The sequence below is a fragment of the Stenella coeruleoalba genome (genome assembly GCF_951394435.1).
Source record: "Stenella coeruleoalba genome assembly, chromosome: 4".
Taxonomy (NCBI): Eukaryota; Metazoa; Chordata; class Mammalia; order Artiodactyla; family Delphinidae; genus Stenella; species Stenella coeruleoalba.
Window position 1 is genome coordinate 82,313,253 of NC_137149.1, and position 17,825 is coordinate 82,331,077.

Consider the following 17,825-nt stretch of genomic DNA (forward strand, 5'->3'; position numbering starts at 1 on the left):
CTCCACTTGGAATAGGTATTGTAATGCTCTATATATTTTCACATTATTTGAGTCCTACTTACATCATATTCATTTAAGAGTCTTAAGCACAGTAAAATTAAACTTTCAGAGCCTTATTTTCCTAATATATAATGGGGAATATTAACACCTACATAATAATATTGTTTCTAATTACAAAAGAAATAGCAATTTTACAGTTCTTGACAAACAATAAGCGTTCCATAAATATTTTGCATATATGACACAGTTAACCTCTATTATTTTGTATCAGATATATGAATGTAACATTTTTCAGAGGCTCCTCTTTTTAAACATACTATGGATAAAAAATATCTTTTAAAAAATTTTTCTGTTCATGTTCTAAACTTAGAAGGTACATCTTCTGTTAAAATATTTTTAAAAATCAGCTAGAGTTTTGTGAGATCAGGGAATTTTCTCCTTCAATATTCATAGTTAATTTTTTAGTATTTAGAAGAGTTAAAGTTCTGAACATTGCAATCATTTACTGTGATTGCTGAACTAGATTTGCTGATTTTGGCAAAAACCCTGAATAATGTAATTCTCTGTGTCAGTGCTTCAAGAAAAGATATTAATTTATTTTAATGTCTTTAAGATTTATGTTATTTTATAAAATCTAAAATAAAGCTTGAATACATCATTTATATCCATTTATTTTCAAACTTTATAAACTAGAAATAGACCACAAAAAATAACTCTCAGGGGCTTCCCTGGTGGCGCAGTGGTTGAGAGTCCGCCTGCCAATGCAGGGGACACGGGTTCGTGCCCCAGTCCGGGAAGATCCCACATGTTGCGGAGCGGCTAGGCCCTTGGGCCATGGCCTCTGGACCTGCATGTCCGGAGCCTGTGCTTTGCAACGGGAGAGGCCACAACAGTGAGAGGCCCGCGTACCGCAAAAAAACAAAAAACAAAAAACTCTCAGTTAAATATGAAATGTCAACACATAACAATAGGGCTCTGCTGTGTGTGCCTTGTGAGCTACAGTAAAAGCTGAGAAGAGAAAGGTGCACAGAAGATAAAAGAAATGTAATTCTTTGATCAGGACAGGTATGTTTCCCCCAAGATAAGGAGCTGAGGATTTAGATTTGGTTCCAGTGTGCAGTTCACTAAATTGCTTCATCTGAGTCAAGGGACAAGACATTTAATAAAGTTATAAATAGAGAACAATATGTCACAGGAAAAAAAAGCCTGTATTTTTTTCTTTTGAAGTTATATTTAAAATAATAATTTAATTATTTATTTTAAAAATCCTGATGGTTGTACATGATTATGTGATTATATGGCATGTTTCTTTTTCATCTTTACTCTTTCATTTTACTGTCTGTCATTTTCAAGGTTTATAATCAACTTACATTTTTTGCTAGAGTTTCTATGGAAAGAAAATAAATCAAAATATGTCAGTCAAATTTGGTCTTTTAAGCCTACATAAAAATTTAATGGAGTATTATGAAAGCAATTTAAAATTGACATTATTTTCTTATTCCTCTATATGTGCCATGTCGTTCATTATCTCTATGTAGTTTAGAACAGAGTTTTGATGTTGGCAATTTAGTATGGGTATAGAAGAATAAATTCTACATACATGGTGGTGTATACCGTGGGTGATTAATGTAGTAGGCAATCCAAGAAGTGAATCCCCAATAAAAGGCACAACTCTACAAATAAAACACAATAAAAGTTAGGGAATATATATATATATATATGATATATATATCACATCATTTGAAGTCACCCCACACATTTATATGCCACACTGCAGCATTTTGGTATAAAAAATGTTATAAATTTTCTAAGCTAGTTAAACGGAATGCTTCTTCATTCAGTAAAGTAGCATTTTAAAAGTACCTATTTGATATTACTAAGAAAATGCATTTCTTTGCTCAACACTTGTTAATATAAATGAGGATTTAGAGAAATGTAACATATTTTATGAAGATTTTTCAAGAATAGCTTTTGTCTATCAAGTAGTATATAGGAGTGAAGTAATAAAAATAATAAACAGCTATTTTCCAACAGTAAATGAGTAAAAGAATGAATTATTTAATCATTAGTAATAATGTTTCTTGATTGATTATAGAGGGAAATGGCCTCATTTTAGGTGTACTAGGCTATGTTGCTGATCTTACATGATGAATTTTAATAACTTCTCTCAAAAGAGAAGCTAGTCTAAATGATTTTTTGAGGTTTATAAAAGTTCTAGAGTTTACTGTTTCATTATAATGACAACAATAGAATGTCTGCTTGTTGAAATTCTAAGAAAACAGATATTTGCTAAAACTCAGGAATATTTTAGTAAAGAAATAATTCATTCTGAAACTAAATTTTAAATTGGAAAAAAATTAAAATAAATTTTACTTTGAATTGGAAAACTGAATTACACCATGTTATCTAATGTACATTTCCATTTCAATGTTCCAGAACATTTCCCGTTTTCTTGATAGTTAATTGATGGTTAATAACATTTGTATTTACCATTTTGGGGAAGAGCAAAGATATTGTCATTACACTGACACCAATCACAATTATAGGGTGTAGCATCATCATTTTAATCACACAAATGTATATTTATAAGAGGGTTTATATATGAGATTCTTCCTCTTCAAGTGGCACTTAATCTGAATTCAGTGCTAAGTATTTCCAAAATTAAAGGTGCCTAAAAGTACGTAACTTGTAACGTAAGGTCATGCCAAATATTTTATGTAATGTTATTGGTTGAGGGCAGCTCCAATGAACTAGATCGCTCAGGAAATGGCATTTCAGGAGCGGAATGTTTAAGATATGCTGATAAAGCTGAATAGAAAAATCTAAGCTTGAGAGAAATAAACATGATTTAATGATGATGTAGATGATCCAATACATAAAATTTCTCAATAACAATTAAAATTACAAAACATATCAATTCCCACCTTTATCAAATTTTTCAAAGGTGTATGTCCTGCGGAAACCTTGTGAACAAATAAGGTTTCCAAAAGGTATCGGATATAGTGTATACAATGACAGAAGCAGGCCAAGCTAGAAAGAAAATAAAACACAAACACATTAAATTCCCTTCCAAAAAATCTGGGTCACCTTATATATAAGATGTTTTATTTATTTTTTAGTTTACTACAACTTTCTTTTTCTTTTTTTCTTTTATTATTTTTTTATGTGGACCATTTTTAAAGTCTTTATTGACTTTGTTACAATATTGTTTCTGCTTTATGTTTTGGTTTTTTGGCCTCGAGGCATGTGGGAATCTCAGCTCCCTGGCCAGGGATTGAACCCACATCCCTTACACTGGAAGGCAAAGTCTTAACCATTGGACCACCAGGGAAGTCCCTTGTTCTTATTTTTGAAGTTACATCTTTTTTAAAATTAATTTTTACTGGAGTATAGTTGATTTACAATGTTGTGTTAGTTTCTGCTGTATAGCAAAGTGAATCAGTTATACATATACATATATTCACTGTTTTTTAGATTCCTTTCCCATATAGATCATTACAGAGTATTGAATAGAGTTCCCTGTGCTATACAGTAGGTTCTTATTAGTTATCTATTTTATACATAGTAGTGTGTATATGTCAATGCCAATCTTTCAATTTATCCTTCCCCCACTTTTTCCCCTTGGTAATCGTAAGTTTGTTTTCTCATCTGTGACTTTATTTCTGTTTTGTAAATAGGTTCATTTGTATGCTACAACTTTCTATTTATCAGGAAATATTGTTTCTGGTAACCAAAACACAAGTTTTTTTGATATTTTTATTTTCTAGAAAATTTCTAAATTTATTTAATAATAAAAGTACTGTAACAACAGTTTCTATAAATTTACTTCTGATGACTCTCAAAATATTTCATAACAACAGTCATTAACTGTATGTTTACATCTGCTCAAGGAATATATATATAAATATAATAATTGTAAATATGCTCATTTCAAAATCCCTAAGACTGAAGCAGAAAATTTACAACTTTAAAAGTATTCAAAACATACTTACAATGCATTTGACATTTTATAATATCCAAAATACTTTTTTCATTGTCTGATTGTCCTTTAGCAAGTACCATAGACTGAAAAAGTTGGAATTTCCTTTCCTATGGAGTCAATGCAGCTTTTGTTTTGTTTAGTTTGTTTTATGTTTGGTCTTTGACTGCCTAACATATTGCAGTATTTTGTGTTGCTTTGTTTTTGTTGCTATTCTAACATATCACCACCTCTTCTTGTCATTTATATAACTAATATTTAAAAAGTAGATGTCAAATATGATTTATAGAAGCATGTTTTCTTGTTTATATTTAAAATATTTTCTATTAAAATATGCATCTATTTTATTATAAATAAACCTGTAAAACTTCAAAAACTATAATTGTTTTTCAAGAAAATCAATAAGGATCAAAGATCATATACTTAAATGTATAAAGGTTAAGCATAAAAATAAGCATTGCATTTACAATATGTAAAATCAAACATTGAGTCTACACTGTAAGTTTATATTAAACACAATGAATTAATGATTTCTGGTATTAATAAGAATGACTTTAGGGAAAACAAATAATTAATCAAACAAAAACAAACCAACCTGGCTAAATCATTAGGGAATAGATCATTATTCATTAATTCATAAAAATATAATTGTGCACCTATTATGGGAGAGACATGTTCTGTGTGATGTGTATATCTAAGAACAATAGACAAATTCTGAAAGAAGTGAGAAAACAAAGTGTAGATATTTGGGGACAGAGCTTTCTAGACAGTAAGAGAAGCAAAAACAAACATCCTGATATAGGAGGTTGCATGTGGGTTCAAAGGACTGGTAAGAGAATCAGCATCTCTCTTAACTTCTTGGTTCTTTTGAAGAATATTTATATAAATACTTGAGTAGTAGAATTTTCCATTTTGTAAGAAAGCAGAAAAATTATCTTATGCCCAGCAATGTAGCAGAGCACTGAATGAGAAATTTTAATTTAAACTATGATTAAATTAGTTCACATATTTAATTTATATTTCACCATTAGGGCATAGATATTAGCATAGCAGCTAGCTATGACTTAATATCTGGATATATACCACTTTGCACATTATTGGACTTTGCACTTACCAAGTTTGATTTCATTCCAAAATATTCTATTTAATTATGGTTGACCTCCCTTCAAACATCAACTCTTTCTCTTTCCAGTGCTAAACTAATTGAACATCCATAAATAGGCTTGGGTCTCTTTTTCCCAAATGTAATATTTGAAAATATCTTATGTTTCATCAAGTAAGTTTCAAGGTATGAGGACTGAGAAAAAAGACACTTTATAGAGCTGCAAGGGAGGCAGTGTACCAGGTTTCTGTTGAGGAAGAATATGAAGGCAATGCTCAGATAAAAGGTTGACAATATAAGAAATTTGCTAACAGTGGACTTTGAATTGCAGAGGGCACAGTGGAAGGATTCCAGGAGTTGAGAAGGGCTCAGGAAAGGCAACAAAAAGAAGATTTTAGAGTTTTTTTTAGATGGAGTGTGGTATATGAGGGATGACCTGACCTCTACTAGACACTCAAATTTCAAAAGTAGTTTGTGTGTTTGTGTGTATCTCCTCTGAATGATTTAATATAAACTTCACATATTTGCTCCTTAGGAAGAATGTGGAACAGATACATTTATCACTGAGAAGTTATAAAACATGCTCTGTTTGTGTTTAAGAATAATAACCAACTGTCGGTCAATTCCTTTGAGAATGCTGCTGGGGAAAAAAAAACGTGTTCTTTTTTCATGCTGTGATATATATCTGGTACACATTATATGTTTGATCTAAAAAATGAGGGCAATTACATTCACCTATGAACACTCCATCCCAGACTTTCTAAATGAATTGGGCATTCTCTTAACTTAAGAAAAAGAAAGGTAGACTTTAACATTCCAAAAGGCCCTGAGCAACTTGCCAGATACTGACCTGACTATGATCCCTGAGATCCAATCTCCCCTTGCTTCTCTGTGCCTCTACTCTCCTAGCTTTCTGTCTGCTCCTACAAAGCATCAAACTGCTATGTACCACAGATAATTTCCATATGAAGATTCCTCAGATTTACTAGTTAAAATCTGACACGTCCCTTCAGAAAACAAAGAAAAATGTTCAAACATAACTTTCATAGAAAAGCCCATTTCAGAACTCGCATCCAGATCAGGTTCCTCTGTTTTTATACTCTAAAAGTGCCTAATATAAAATAAATTTTCATGTAACTGGTTCATGTATTTATTCATACAGAACATTACTATTGAGTATTTTTTATAAATCAGGTAATGTGTTAAGCAGCAAAATTGACTGAGCACCAAAAGACACCCGTTATAGAAATTAAACTCTATAGAGGGAAAGACACAAATGACTATGTAAATATATAATTTTAAAGTAATAAACTGTATAAAGGAAAAACATTTTAGTAACGTATTTCTCATTGAAGGAATAGGAATGGCTAATACTAAGTAATATTGAGCTCTATTTGAAGTTTGAAAAAAATAAAGAAGAGGGAGGCAATGGAGGAAGAGGGATGGTGTGTAAGGGCATGGTAGGTGTCAGGACAAGGGTGGTAATTGTGGCTGGAGTACAGAATTAAGAATGAAGGAAAGACAAATCTGAGATGAGAAATCCAGGAGTCAAATTATTCTCTGTCTTCTAGCATCCTTATGACCTGAATTTTGCTTTTTAATTCACTTAGAGTTTAGTCATTTGCCCAGGTTCCTTTTTTTTTTTTAACAAATTTCTAACTCTACATGTCAATGTAGCATCTTGAATGATTATTCTTTCTCTTTAATTTGTTATTTGATATGAAGAGAGAAAGAGAGAGGGAGACTATTTCCACAATACGTGAAGAACTGTAGTTATATATTCTGCTTTGATAACTGTCCTGGTTAAAAGTAAAATTTAATTTTGTAATTTTTAAAACCTTTTTCTTCCAGTTTATTAGTTCAGTCATTATTTCTTTTCTACGCAATGTTGCCCATGTTTTTAGGGAAGTATTAATATTTTGAGTCCTATATATGGCCTCTCAACTTTGTAATATTAAGCTTTTCTCTTGTTGATTGTGATCATTATTAACTGAAATTACCTCTGCTTTAAGGTATACTTAAAGTATTAAGTATATTAAGTAATAGTTCCTGTTTATAAACTTAAAAGTTGGCATGCATACATTACTTCTTGTTATCTAAAATATATTACCCTAAAATTCAATCCACTATAATTGTGTTTACAAAAAATATTTATTAGCATAATGTCTGTACTAGTTTGTCTCCTCCTTAATCTATATGTTCCATGTATATGTATTACTTACTGTACTACTGGGTGACGTAATCTTCTAGAGCTCTCTTTCATGTCATATATATATGGGATCCTCAAATAAAAGAGGAGATATATTAGCAGAGGTCCTGTGTATTCAGCCAAAAATACCTAAAAAAAGAAGGTGATTTAGATTAAACAGTACATTTTATAGATATGATTAAGATTTACTTAGGACCATAATAAGCATGTCCACAGACTTAGCCTGCTACGTAAATTGGTGAAATGGACAGGTGAGCATCTATTCTTGAAAAAGAACTAAATTAAGTGCTATCACAAATAGCAAGAAGTCTTCCTTGGAAGAATTAGCCAAGTGTTAAGGAAAAGGACAATCATAAATGGTTAATTTAACTAAAAATATTGAACATAATGATTTCTTCATAAATAGTACACTGGAATTTTTATTTAATCAAACAATCATAAATGCATTTCTCATGTCTCTCCAGCCCCATACAAATGAATCTTCTGTGTTAACTGTCTTTGTCATTGAATGGAATGGGAAATAGTTTCTCTTTCTTTCTTTTAATCTTTTTATGGCCATGCCATTTTGAACTCAATTGATTTGACACTTATTCAGATTGAAATAATTTACTTCTCATTTTTGGAAATTTTAGATTAATTCTAATGAGTCTGAGTGAGTAGTTTTATAAGATTGACTTCTGAATTCTGGAGCTAAGTGGCAACCATGTATGTGGAGAGAGATATCCAATCTACAGAGACACAATCATAAAAATTGGAAAGATAATTGAAAATGAGACCTTGTGATTGCAGAAAGATAATTGACTTGTTTTCTAATAGTTTTCTGAATCTGGTGACTGTCAATTATTTGGTTTTGTTTTGATGCTAAAACCAGGTTAAAGTCACATTCTGAAAATTTCAGGCAAAAAAGCAAAAATAATTTCCTCTATGGGTGTTCAAAGAGAAGAGAAAGAATACAAACATGACAATGATTAATTCGACTGCCGTTACTACTTTGCTTTGTCTTTGCCAATTTTTATCATTTTTCTAAGGTAGGAAACTTGAAGTTGTACATATTTTGCTCAAAAATACAGGTGTTCACATTGATTATTAATTATGCTCTTATCTCTGGTGAGAATTTTGTATAGCTACATGGTTAAAATATATGATATATGAACATACATATATAATTACATATATATGTATATATACATACGTGTAAATAGCTATTTATACATGCAGGTTTCTTCAGTTATACTTTTTCTAAATGATATTTATTATCTCATGAGGCAAGAAAGACGTCTATGTGAGGATAAGAACAGTGCAACGTCCAATAAATTCAGTATTAAAGCAACATTTTTACTGAGAGAAGAGACTATATTAATTTATGGCATACAACATTCCTGATTATTCAGATATGGAATAAAAATGTTTATCACTTTTTTTTTTTTTTTTTTTCGGTACGCGGGCCTCTCACTGTTGTGGCTTCTCCCATTGCGGAGCACAGGCTCCGGACACGCAGGCTCAGCGGCCATGGCTCACGGGCCTAGCCGCTCTGCGGCATGTGGGATCTCCCCGGACCGGGGCACGAACCCGTGTCCCCTGCATCGGCAGGTGGACTCTCAACCACTGCACCACCAGGGAAGCCCCGTTTACCACTTTTGAATATCTGATAATATAGTCTAGTTAATAATACTCTAGAACAATTAGGATAGTGATTGTTTTATTACAACAAAAAGTTTAAAATATCTATTTCAATGCCTCTGACCTAGTCAAGTCAATTTTGAGCAAGTTCTATTGTAATATGTCAGAAATGAAAAATATTGTAAACAATAGTTAACCTGACCAAATGTCACTCTTTATTAAGTTAGTAAAAATGTTATCACAAATATGAAATTTTTTGGATCAGAGAAAATTAAACTACAATCTTGTCTCCATCATCTCCTAAAAAAAATCAGGGGAGCCTGCTAGCTTACAATAATATGTTCTAGAAGACCCAGCATTTTATCACAAATATTGTTCATGCTGAAACATGGGGGTTAAAAGAGTACCGAAGTATGAAGGATACATCCGGACCTGAAAGAACTGGAGGATAATAACAAATAACTTTTAGACAATGCATCTTTCAAGCAAAATGTCTATTTGGGTGCAGATAGAAGGAATAGAGATGTTTGATTATATTTAGGAAGTAATCAGAAAATAGATTTAGAGTAAAGAAAAACAAGAGCCATGCAGAGAAATATTAATAAAACAGACTTCTGAAACAGGAATTGCTCTTCTTCTACCAAAAAAGAGTAAAAACAAGACTAAAGCCAAAGTAAACATACAAACATATGTATTTACAGGTATACAGCCTAAGCAAAGCAGGTGAATTTACAAAGACTGGGAATTCCATAATCTAAAAGTTTAATAGAGATTCTATATTCAAAATAAGCAGATGCACTTTCTTGTTACTTTGAAGATATATACTACTTTTAAATTCCAATTTATTTCTGACATCAAGTTATTTTCATGCATCTCCTTATAGAAAGTTCTCTGTTTTAAACTTAGGTGTTGCTTTAAATGTAAAATCCATTATTTCTACTAGGCAAGCTATGTAATTGGGATTTTTGGAGCTTCTGTGGAATATTCAAATTGGTATATATCTAAATTGAAAAGGAAGAAGGCAATAAGCTGTTTAGAGAATATAAATTGAAACATTCAGCTGCAATTGTTGTGAACTGATTAAGACCCTTGTACTTAGACTGCACTTAATGTATTTCATTCTCCCTTAATTTTTTTTTTAGTCCTGTCATTATTAGGGTGGTGTTGGCTTTATTTATTTTCTAAAATAACAATTGACAGTCAAAAGCAAAATAAATTGCACATTTCACAGTTGTTGGAAATTGCTGACAAAAATAAAGTAGTGCCAACCTTAATTTTCCAAAGATAGGAGAGCTACTAAGTAAAATTACAAAAACATTTCCCAGTAGTAATATCACTTTTTACTCAGTGAACACTATTGAAGGTAATATGATACTAGAAGGGTTTTCTTAAAAGAAAAAAAAAAACTATTATATGTATAACATATAATGGAGAATTCTATTCCCATGTTATTCAAACAAACCATCCTAATGAGATCAGCAAGAAAAATTGATCGAAATGTTTTTCAGCCTCCAAAGAGCTACTGAGTCACTGAAGAATTAGAAGGTCAAGATGTTTTAAATGGAGCTCCAGAGAAGTGATTGACCTGGGATATGAAGCTTGGTAACAGCCTGATAAAAAGACCAAAACTTTTGAGGGTGCTTGAGAATGGAAGTACAAAAATTATTGCTTGCTATCTTTCAAAGACAGAGGTGGCTCTATAAAATCTCCAGGATTTGGGCTGGGATCTAGAAGAGTTACAACTTAGGAGTGAAGATGAGGCAGAAATAGATCTGTCTTCATAGATACTGAAGCTCAGTCTGAAATCATTTTAATCATGGATTGGAATGAGATGACCTGTACACAATAGTGCCATTAGTCCATCTGCAGAATGATAGATTATCTTTGAAAGACAATAACATCATCCTAGGCCTCAAGTTATCTTTAAATTTATTCACATAAATTTTCCCACACTAAGTCAGAAATATGAAGGTATACAAGGAGTGAAGATATTATGACCATAACGAAGGACATTGAAAACAGGAGAACTAAAGATTCACATAACAGAATTATCAGTTAGATTTAGAAAACAATCTTTTAATGTTCAAAGAAAAATAAAAGATTGAGAATTGAGGCAGATATTTGAAAACTCTGAAAAGTATGAAAACGTAATATAAATCCCAGAAGGAGAATACAAAGAGAATAACAGAGAATCAAAAGATGACAAGATTATGCTAATTTTTCAATTTAAATATATATCAAACCATAGACTCAGATAACACATAAACCCAAAGCAGGATAAATAAAACCACAATCATAGCTATGTACACTATAATCAAACTTCTGATAATCAAACAAAAGTAGAATTTTAAATAAGCCAGGTAAAAGACTTAAGGAGTACAGTAGACTTTTCAACAAAAACAATGGGAGTCAGAAGTCAAAATAATGCAGTTTTGTGAAGTAAGGACAAAAATAACTGCCAACATGTATTTTTTTCTGCAAAAATATTCTCAAAGAATAGAAGTTAAATAAGTTCAATAAATACATTTTAAGATGAACAATAATTGAGAGAACTCATCAAAGACAGAACCAGAATAAAGCATTAAAAGTGTTTTTAAGGAAGAAGGAAAATGATACCAGATGTAAGCTCAGTATTAGAAGGAAAAATGAAATTGCAGTGAAAAGGATAAATTTAAATAAAGATTGGCCACGTGATATTATAGTAGTGGATTTTAACTTTAAAGTATATAATTAAAATATATCACAGTAATAGAAAATTCAGGAGGGGCCTAAATACCTTAAAGGTATTCAACTCTCTGTGAAGTATTTTCACATTAATAAACAAACAATTTTTACTAGTATTTAATATTTTAAAGATGCACATTATAATCTCTTGGGTAATCACTAGAGTTAGTGAAAAATAAGATATAACTACCAAAATACCAGAGAGGCTAATAGAAAAGATAGTATGACAATTAATCCATATGGAGTAAGAAAAAAAAAAAGCCAACAATAGATTATAGGACACATGAGGCAAATTAAAAATAAACATTAAGTTTGACAATTAAAAAATAGATAATTCTTTATAATAAAAAACTATGATTAAAACATAAAATATTAAACTATTAAACCATTAGAAGAACTCATAAAAGAAAAACTCCTGGCAAAAGTTTCTTACATATGATAGTGAAGGCAAGATCCTTAAAAGAAAACATTACTAAATTAGGTTGCATTAAAATTGAAAACTTTTTGTACAGCAACAAAAGTCCTGTTAAGAGGATGAAAAGACTAGTTAAAACTGAGAGAAAATATTTGCAAACCACGTATCAGACAAAGAACTTGTATGTGGAATATAAATGTTACTCTTAAAACTCAACAGTGGTCCCAGAGAAATAAAAAACTATGTTCATACCAACACCTACACTCAGATAGGTAGTAGCTTTATTTGTAACAGCAAAATACTGACAACTAGTCAAATGTCTGTCAATGGGTGAATAATTAAACAAACCCTGTTACATACATACAACTGAGTACCACTCACCAAGAAAAAGAAGCTAAGTATTGATATACATGCAACAGCCAGTATGGATCCCAAGGGCACTATGCTTAGAGAAAAATAAACGTCAATCAAAAAATATTTGATTCTGTTTATATAGCAATTGCCACATGACAGAAATATAGAGTTGAAAAACAGATTGGTGGTTGCCCCAGGATAGGAAAAAGAGTGTGTGAATACAGAGGGGTAATATGAGGGAGTTCCTTTGTGGGAATGAATAATTCTGTATCTGATTTTGGTGGTGAATACATGAATCTATGCAAGAGATAAGTTGCATAGGACTATATACACACATAAATGAATATAAAAATAGTGAAAACTGAATAAGATCTTTAGTTAATAGGATTTGTGTGATGGGGATTATTATATTATTATAATAAACCTTTCTCCTAAGTCTTCCAATAAGTTCCATGAGGCAAGAGTTTTCTCAATATTCTGTAACAAACTCTTATTTCATAAAAATTATTAAAATCTTAATTTTGACTTTGCTAAATTGAAGAGATTATTTCTTACAAAGAGAATACTTATGATAGGGCTTCCCCGGTGGCGCAGTGGTTGAGAGTCCGCCTGCCGATGCAAGGGACACGAGTTCGAGCCCCGGTCCGGGAAGATCCCACATGCCGCAGAGCGGCTAGGCCCGTGAGCCACGGCCGCTGAGCCTGCGCGTCCGGAGCCTGTTCTCCGCAACGGGAGAGGCCACAGCAGTGAGAGGCCCGCGTACCGCAAAAAAAAAAAAAAAAAAAAAAAAAAAAGAATACTTATGATAATGCTTTTATTATAGGAGTACATTTTAATATTTTATGAATGTGCAAGAACGTTATGTGTGGTAAAAATATTGCTTTTATTGTATAATTTGGTTGATATAAAGTGGGTGTGACTGCAATATAATGTGTATATTTTTTAGCATTTAATAGGACTGACTCATTTGGAGCAAAAGAGTGTGTGAACCATAGGGTTGATTTTAAAATATTCAGCCTATTTTCAGAGTTCTCTTTGTCACCTAAATGACTTTCTTCCCAAATAAGCTATAATTTTCTAGTACAATTATCATAGAATTCTACCTTAGCACTTTTTCTCCTCAGTGCTTATCCAAATGCTGCAGCTGGAATTTCTTATGAACTCACAGTTATTGTCACTCACTCTGATATTATTTCTGTAGACAGAATTCCCTTTTCATTATAAATGTGGACAAAGACTCTGTGAATATTTTAACCTTCGAAAATCAAAATCTGCTAGACTAAAATCTCTTTTAGCAAAGGTCTGTAGATATCACATTTAAACACTAAGCCCTTTGCTTATTTGATGCATGTATTAGTAGGTTGTTTTGTAAACATTATGATATACTTCACAAGGATTCAGAATACTACAAACTCAGTTTTTAGTGCAACAAATTAGTACTCAGAGGCTCAGAAAATCTTGGAAACTAAAGGAACCATTTAACCAAACACACTAAAAGAATTATCTAAATACAGGAAGATAATGTATGTTAAAGGAGAAATTGCTGGAAAAGTAAAGCATGTGACAACATTTTGATTAATGAATGTAAACTGGAATTTCTCCTTTTGAGAATTAAATAACAATGTATAAATTATCATGTGTCTGTAATAATTTTAAAAATTGATTGTTTAACTATAAAGGGAAAACTCAAAGCACTATGCTGGCAAAAGAATGCCATTTTGAATAGAAAATATTAAAAGTAACCATATCACAAATATTAAATAGAAGGTAATCAGAAAAAAACTTTTAAAATCTGAACAATATAAAAATAGGTTTAATTTAATTGAATAATAGAATGATTGCACTAGTCAAAATTATTTATCAGATTAACTCCTTAACTGCCTGTCACTAAATATCACATAGCTTCATAGCTTCTTTCTACTGAAGATATTCCATCTATTCCATTACTCATGAATATGTCAATACTTGTGAAGTAGTGTCAAGTATTTTATGTTTCTTAGTCCTCCTGTTTTTTAATATGGTCTTCATTCTTCTAATGTTATTGGATTCAGTTGCCACCACTTTGAAAACACCTCCTTCAAGAAAGTCAAAAGAATGCCCCACCCCTCACAACACAAAGAAGTCTTACTACTTCACTCTCAGTCTTTAAAATGTCCTCCCCACTGCCTTGGAACATTTTTTATTGAATATTCTCTCTCCACTCTTTCCAAACAAATGGGTCTTCATTATCCCGAGGCTCTTAGAAGGAAAAGTTGAAGAAACACTATGTAACTGACAAAGCATAGGGAAAGCAGAAAGCCATCGGTCATAAGATAGATTGACATTTAAAAAGGGATTTATCCTCCTTTCAACCATGTATTTTCATTTCTCCAATTCTTGAATGGAAATTTGGCCACTGATCATAGTAAGAATGGAAAATTTAAAATACCTTTAGTGCAATATTTTGTTTCGCTATGAATTTATTTGACAGAAAATGTCCTCTATGTCAACAAATTACGTCAAAATGTGGGACATGTTTATTGCATTTCAAATCGATACTTACTGTAGTCCAACTGACTTGTTGACCTAGGTCTGTAAAATAAAGTGTGACAATGGAGGAAGATGCAACACTTTGAATGGTTATGTAGTCCTTCAAAAAGGGCCCACCTTAAACGACAAGGAAATATCATTTTAATACAATTTCAAGGCATAATGGTAAATAATTTTAATGTGAAACCAGTGAAAGCTAAGGATGAATTTTACATAGAAATTGCAATTTACAGTAAATCTTTAAAGTAAGATAACGTGAATAAACCCATTTTATAAAATATATCTGGCAAATTTTCAAATACACAGTGGTTTCCCAATGCTATTTAAACAAAGTACAGACTACCACTAGCTACTATCATATTGTGTTCTGAGAAAATGTAATATTAGGTGATATCATAATCAACTATGATACAAGGTATTTTTAAAGTATAATTTTGTGTGTCAGTAGATACACATATCCGTTCTATAAATGATTTTATTATAAGATAAATTATTTGGAGTAGAATGATTTTAAAAGTCATTGCAAAGCACCTGGGGATAGGCATGATTCACCTTTTTAAAAGATGGTTATGGGTGCTGTGTGGTAACTGGGAAGAAAGGGAGCAAGATTACTTAGGAGGAAGTCAAAATTCGTCAATCAGGGTATGAGGTTTGTTTGGATTAACATGGCACTGGTGGAAATGTTAAAATTTCATCAATCCCAGACATATTTTGAACTTAGAGCAGGTTCAACTTGAGAGAAAAGGATTCAGTGAGATACAGGCAGTGCTTATATTTTTGACCTGAGCACTTATGTGCATTGTACTCTCATTAACTGTCATGAAGAAGATTGAGGAAAGAGTGGGATTTGGGGTGAAAATGAAAATTTCGGTTAGGGTGTATTTAGTGTGTGATATCTATTAGACCTGCAAGTGGGAGCTGTCAAGTAGGCAGTTGGGTAGCTCTGTAGATGATTTAAAAGTCATTAACAGTTAAAGCCATGGGGCATGAAGAGATTATTTATGCATTCAGTTTGAAAAGGAAAGATAGAAACTAAGACTGAGATTTCTAGCACTCCAGGCTTTTGAAGTAAGAAGACATATATACCGCAAAGATTACTGAGAAGGAATTTCTCATTAAATAGGAGGAAAATAAACAGAACATGTCAAAAGATGTGTAAGGGAAATGTTCTGTTCTTAAAAATAAACACTAGGTAAGTCTGGCAAGTGTGTCCTGAAGAATATGTACAAAGATGTCCTTTTTAGCACTGTTTGTAATAACAAAACATTGTAAAAAATCTTGTGTTCATAAATGAGATATGGATAACTATATTTTGTTTTATTTTTTTAATAAATTTTTTTAATTTATTCTGTACAGTATACTGTACAGAAAGAAAAATGAGTAGATTAGAGCCATATGTACCAACACGGATGTATCTCACAAGTATAATGCTATTAGTGTTGCTGTTGTTGTTTTTATTTATATTGTAGTTTATGTTAATCTATTTGTGATTTATATTATCTCCAGTCATGTACAGGTTTCATTTTATTCTCTATTATTGAAAGAAAGAGTAAGATGTTAATTTATGACTATCATTAGATGATTTTCAAAATCCAAGACATAGATTTACAATTATAGGTATTTTAACATAACATAAAAATATAAAATTGTTATATATTAATTTTGATAAATACAACATGAATATAATAGGCTATCACTTCCTTGATTAGGTTTTGATATATGGCTTCAAAAGAGATCATCTAGGTGGGCCTGAGTTAATAACAAATTCTTTAAATCTGCATGAAGGAGTCAGAAAGAGGGATGCAGAGCTTCAATATATTGACACTAGTTTTACAGACTAGGGTTCTGGCCTCCTTAATCAGTAGAAATTTATCAGAGGCCAGAAAAGAAATTCAGGTGAGGTTTTATTGGGACTCCTGCTACAGCAGGGGGAAGAGAGAACAAACAAAAGATTTCCTTGCATGCCCGCTCCCTGAGGCGAGGGAGTGCTTGTTCCTTATATGGGGTGAGGGTAGGAGTGTGTCCAGAGATAGGGCCAGAGGGGTGGCTTAGGTGTTTTGCCCACCTCTTAGGTGGTGTTGTGTGCAGGGGGCATGCGCAGCACCCTGCTCTTGCTCCCGACCCCCCCGCAATATGTGGGCCCAGGAGACCATGCCTAATGGAAGCCCATCCATCTATGTGATACTTTGACCATTTAAGACCACTGAATTTTCTGCCTGAATTAACTCAAGTAATACATTTTTGGGGGGCATTTTCTCCCAAGAATGGGCCAGACACTAAGGTGCATACTTCTAACCTTACGGGTTTGTCAAGGCTGTTTTATAATGGGTATGGATGGTTGGAGTCAGGGATGGGAAGAGAAGGACCAACTCTACCCATGCTTCAACTTTCTGTTGAACAAATCTAATGGTTCTAAGAATTAGAAATTCAACACTGTACTTCCAGGACCTTATGAAGTATATTAATCGCAGTAATAAGAGAGAGCACATTTTAGTTACCAGTTTGTATGACAGATTTATTGCAATAATGACTGCAATTATTCACCATTACCATAACAACACCATTTGCAATATAACTTTTAGTTCCTTCTATTAAGAGTTGGTGTCTATTTTCCCACCCCTTGAATATAGGCTAGCCTAGTGTCTTGCTTTGACAAATAGAATGTGGGACAAGGGATCATATCCCAGTTCTAAGCCTGAATCTCATGAATTCTTGAGTGCTTGTGCTCATTTATTTGCACCTCTGACGCCACCATGATAACAAGCCCAGAATATTCTGATGAAGCATAGAGCAGAGAGGAGTGACTGTAGTCGTGGCCATCTTAAAAAGGTCAGTCTTCAACAATCCGCCAGTTGACTGTAGCTATTTGAGTGAGATTAGCCAAGCAAAGCCA

The 17,825-nt window shown here is 32.3% G+C and overlaps 1 protein-coding gene across 1 annotated transcript in view; it reads right to left on the reverse strand.

Moving 5' to 3' along the window:
* The window catches only part of TECRL (trans-2,3-enoyl-CoA reductase like), a gene marked incomplete at both ends in the record, with an annotated part of 91,687 nt that overhangs the window by 24,500 nt on the left and 49,362 nt on the right, over nucleotides 1-17,825 (reverse strand). Inside the window, 4 exons of the mRNA XM_079920493.1 lie at nucleotides 1,601-1,673; nucleotides 2,925-3,030; nucleotides 7,304-7,419; nucleotides 14,946-15,049. Of these exons, the coding sequence (XP_079776619.1) occupies nucleotides 1,601-1,673; nucleotides 2,925-3,030; nucleotides 7,304-7,419; nucleotides 14,946-15,049 (399 nt within the window). The remainder of the gene's footprint in view (nucleotides 1-1,600; nucleotides 1,674-2,924; nucleotides 3,031-7,303; nucleotides 7,420-14,945; nucleotides 15,050-17,825) is intronic.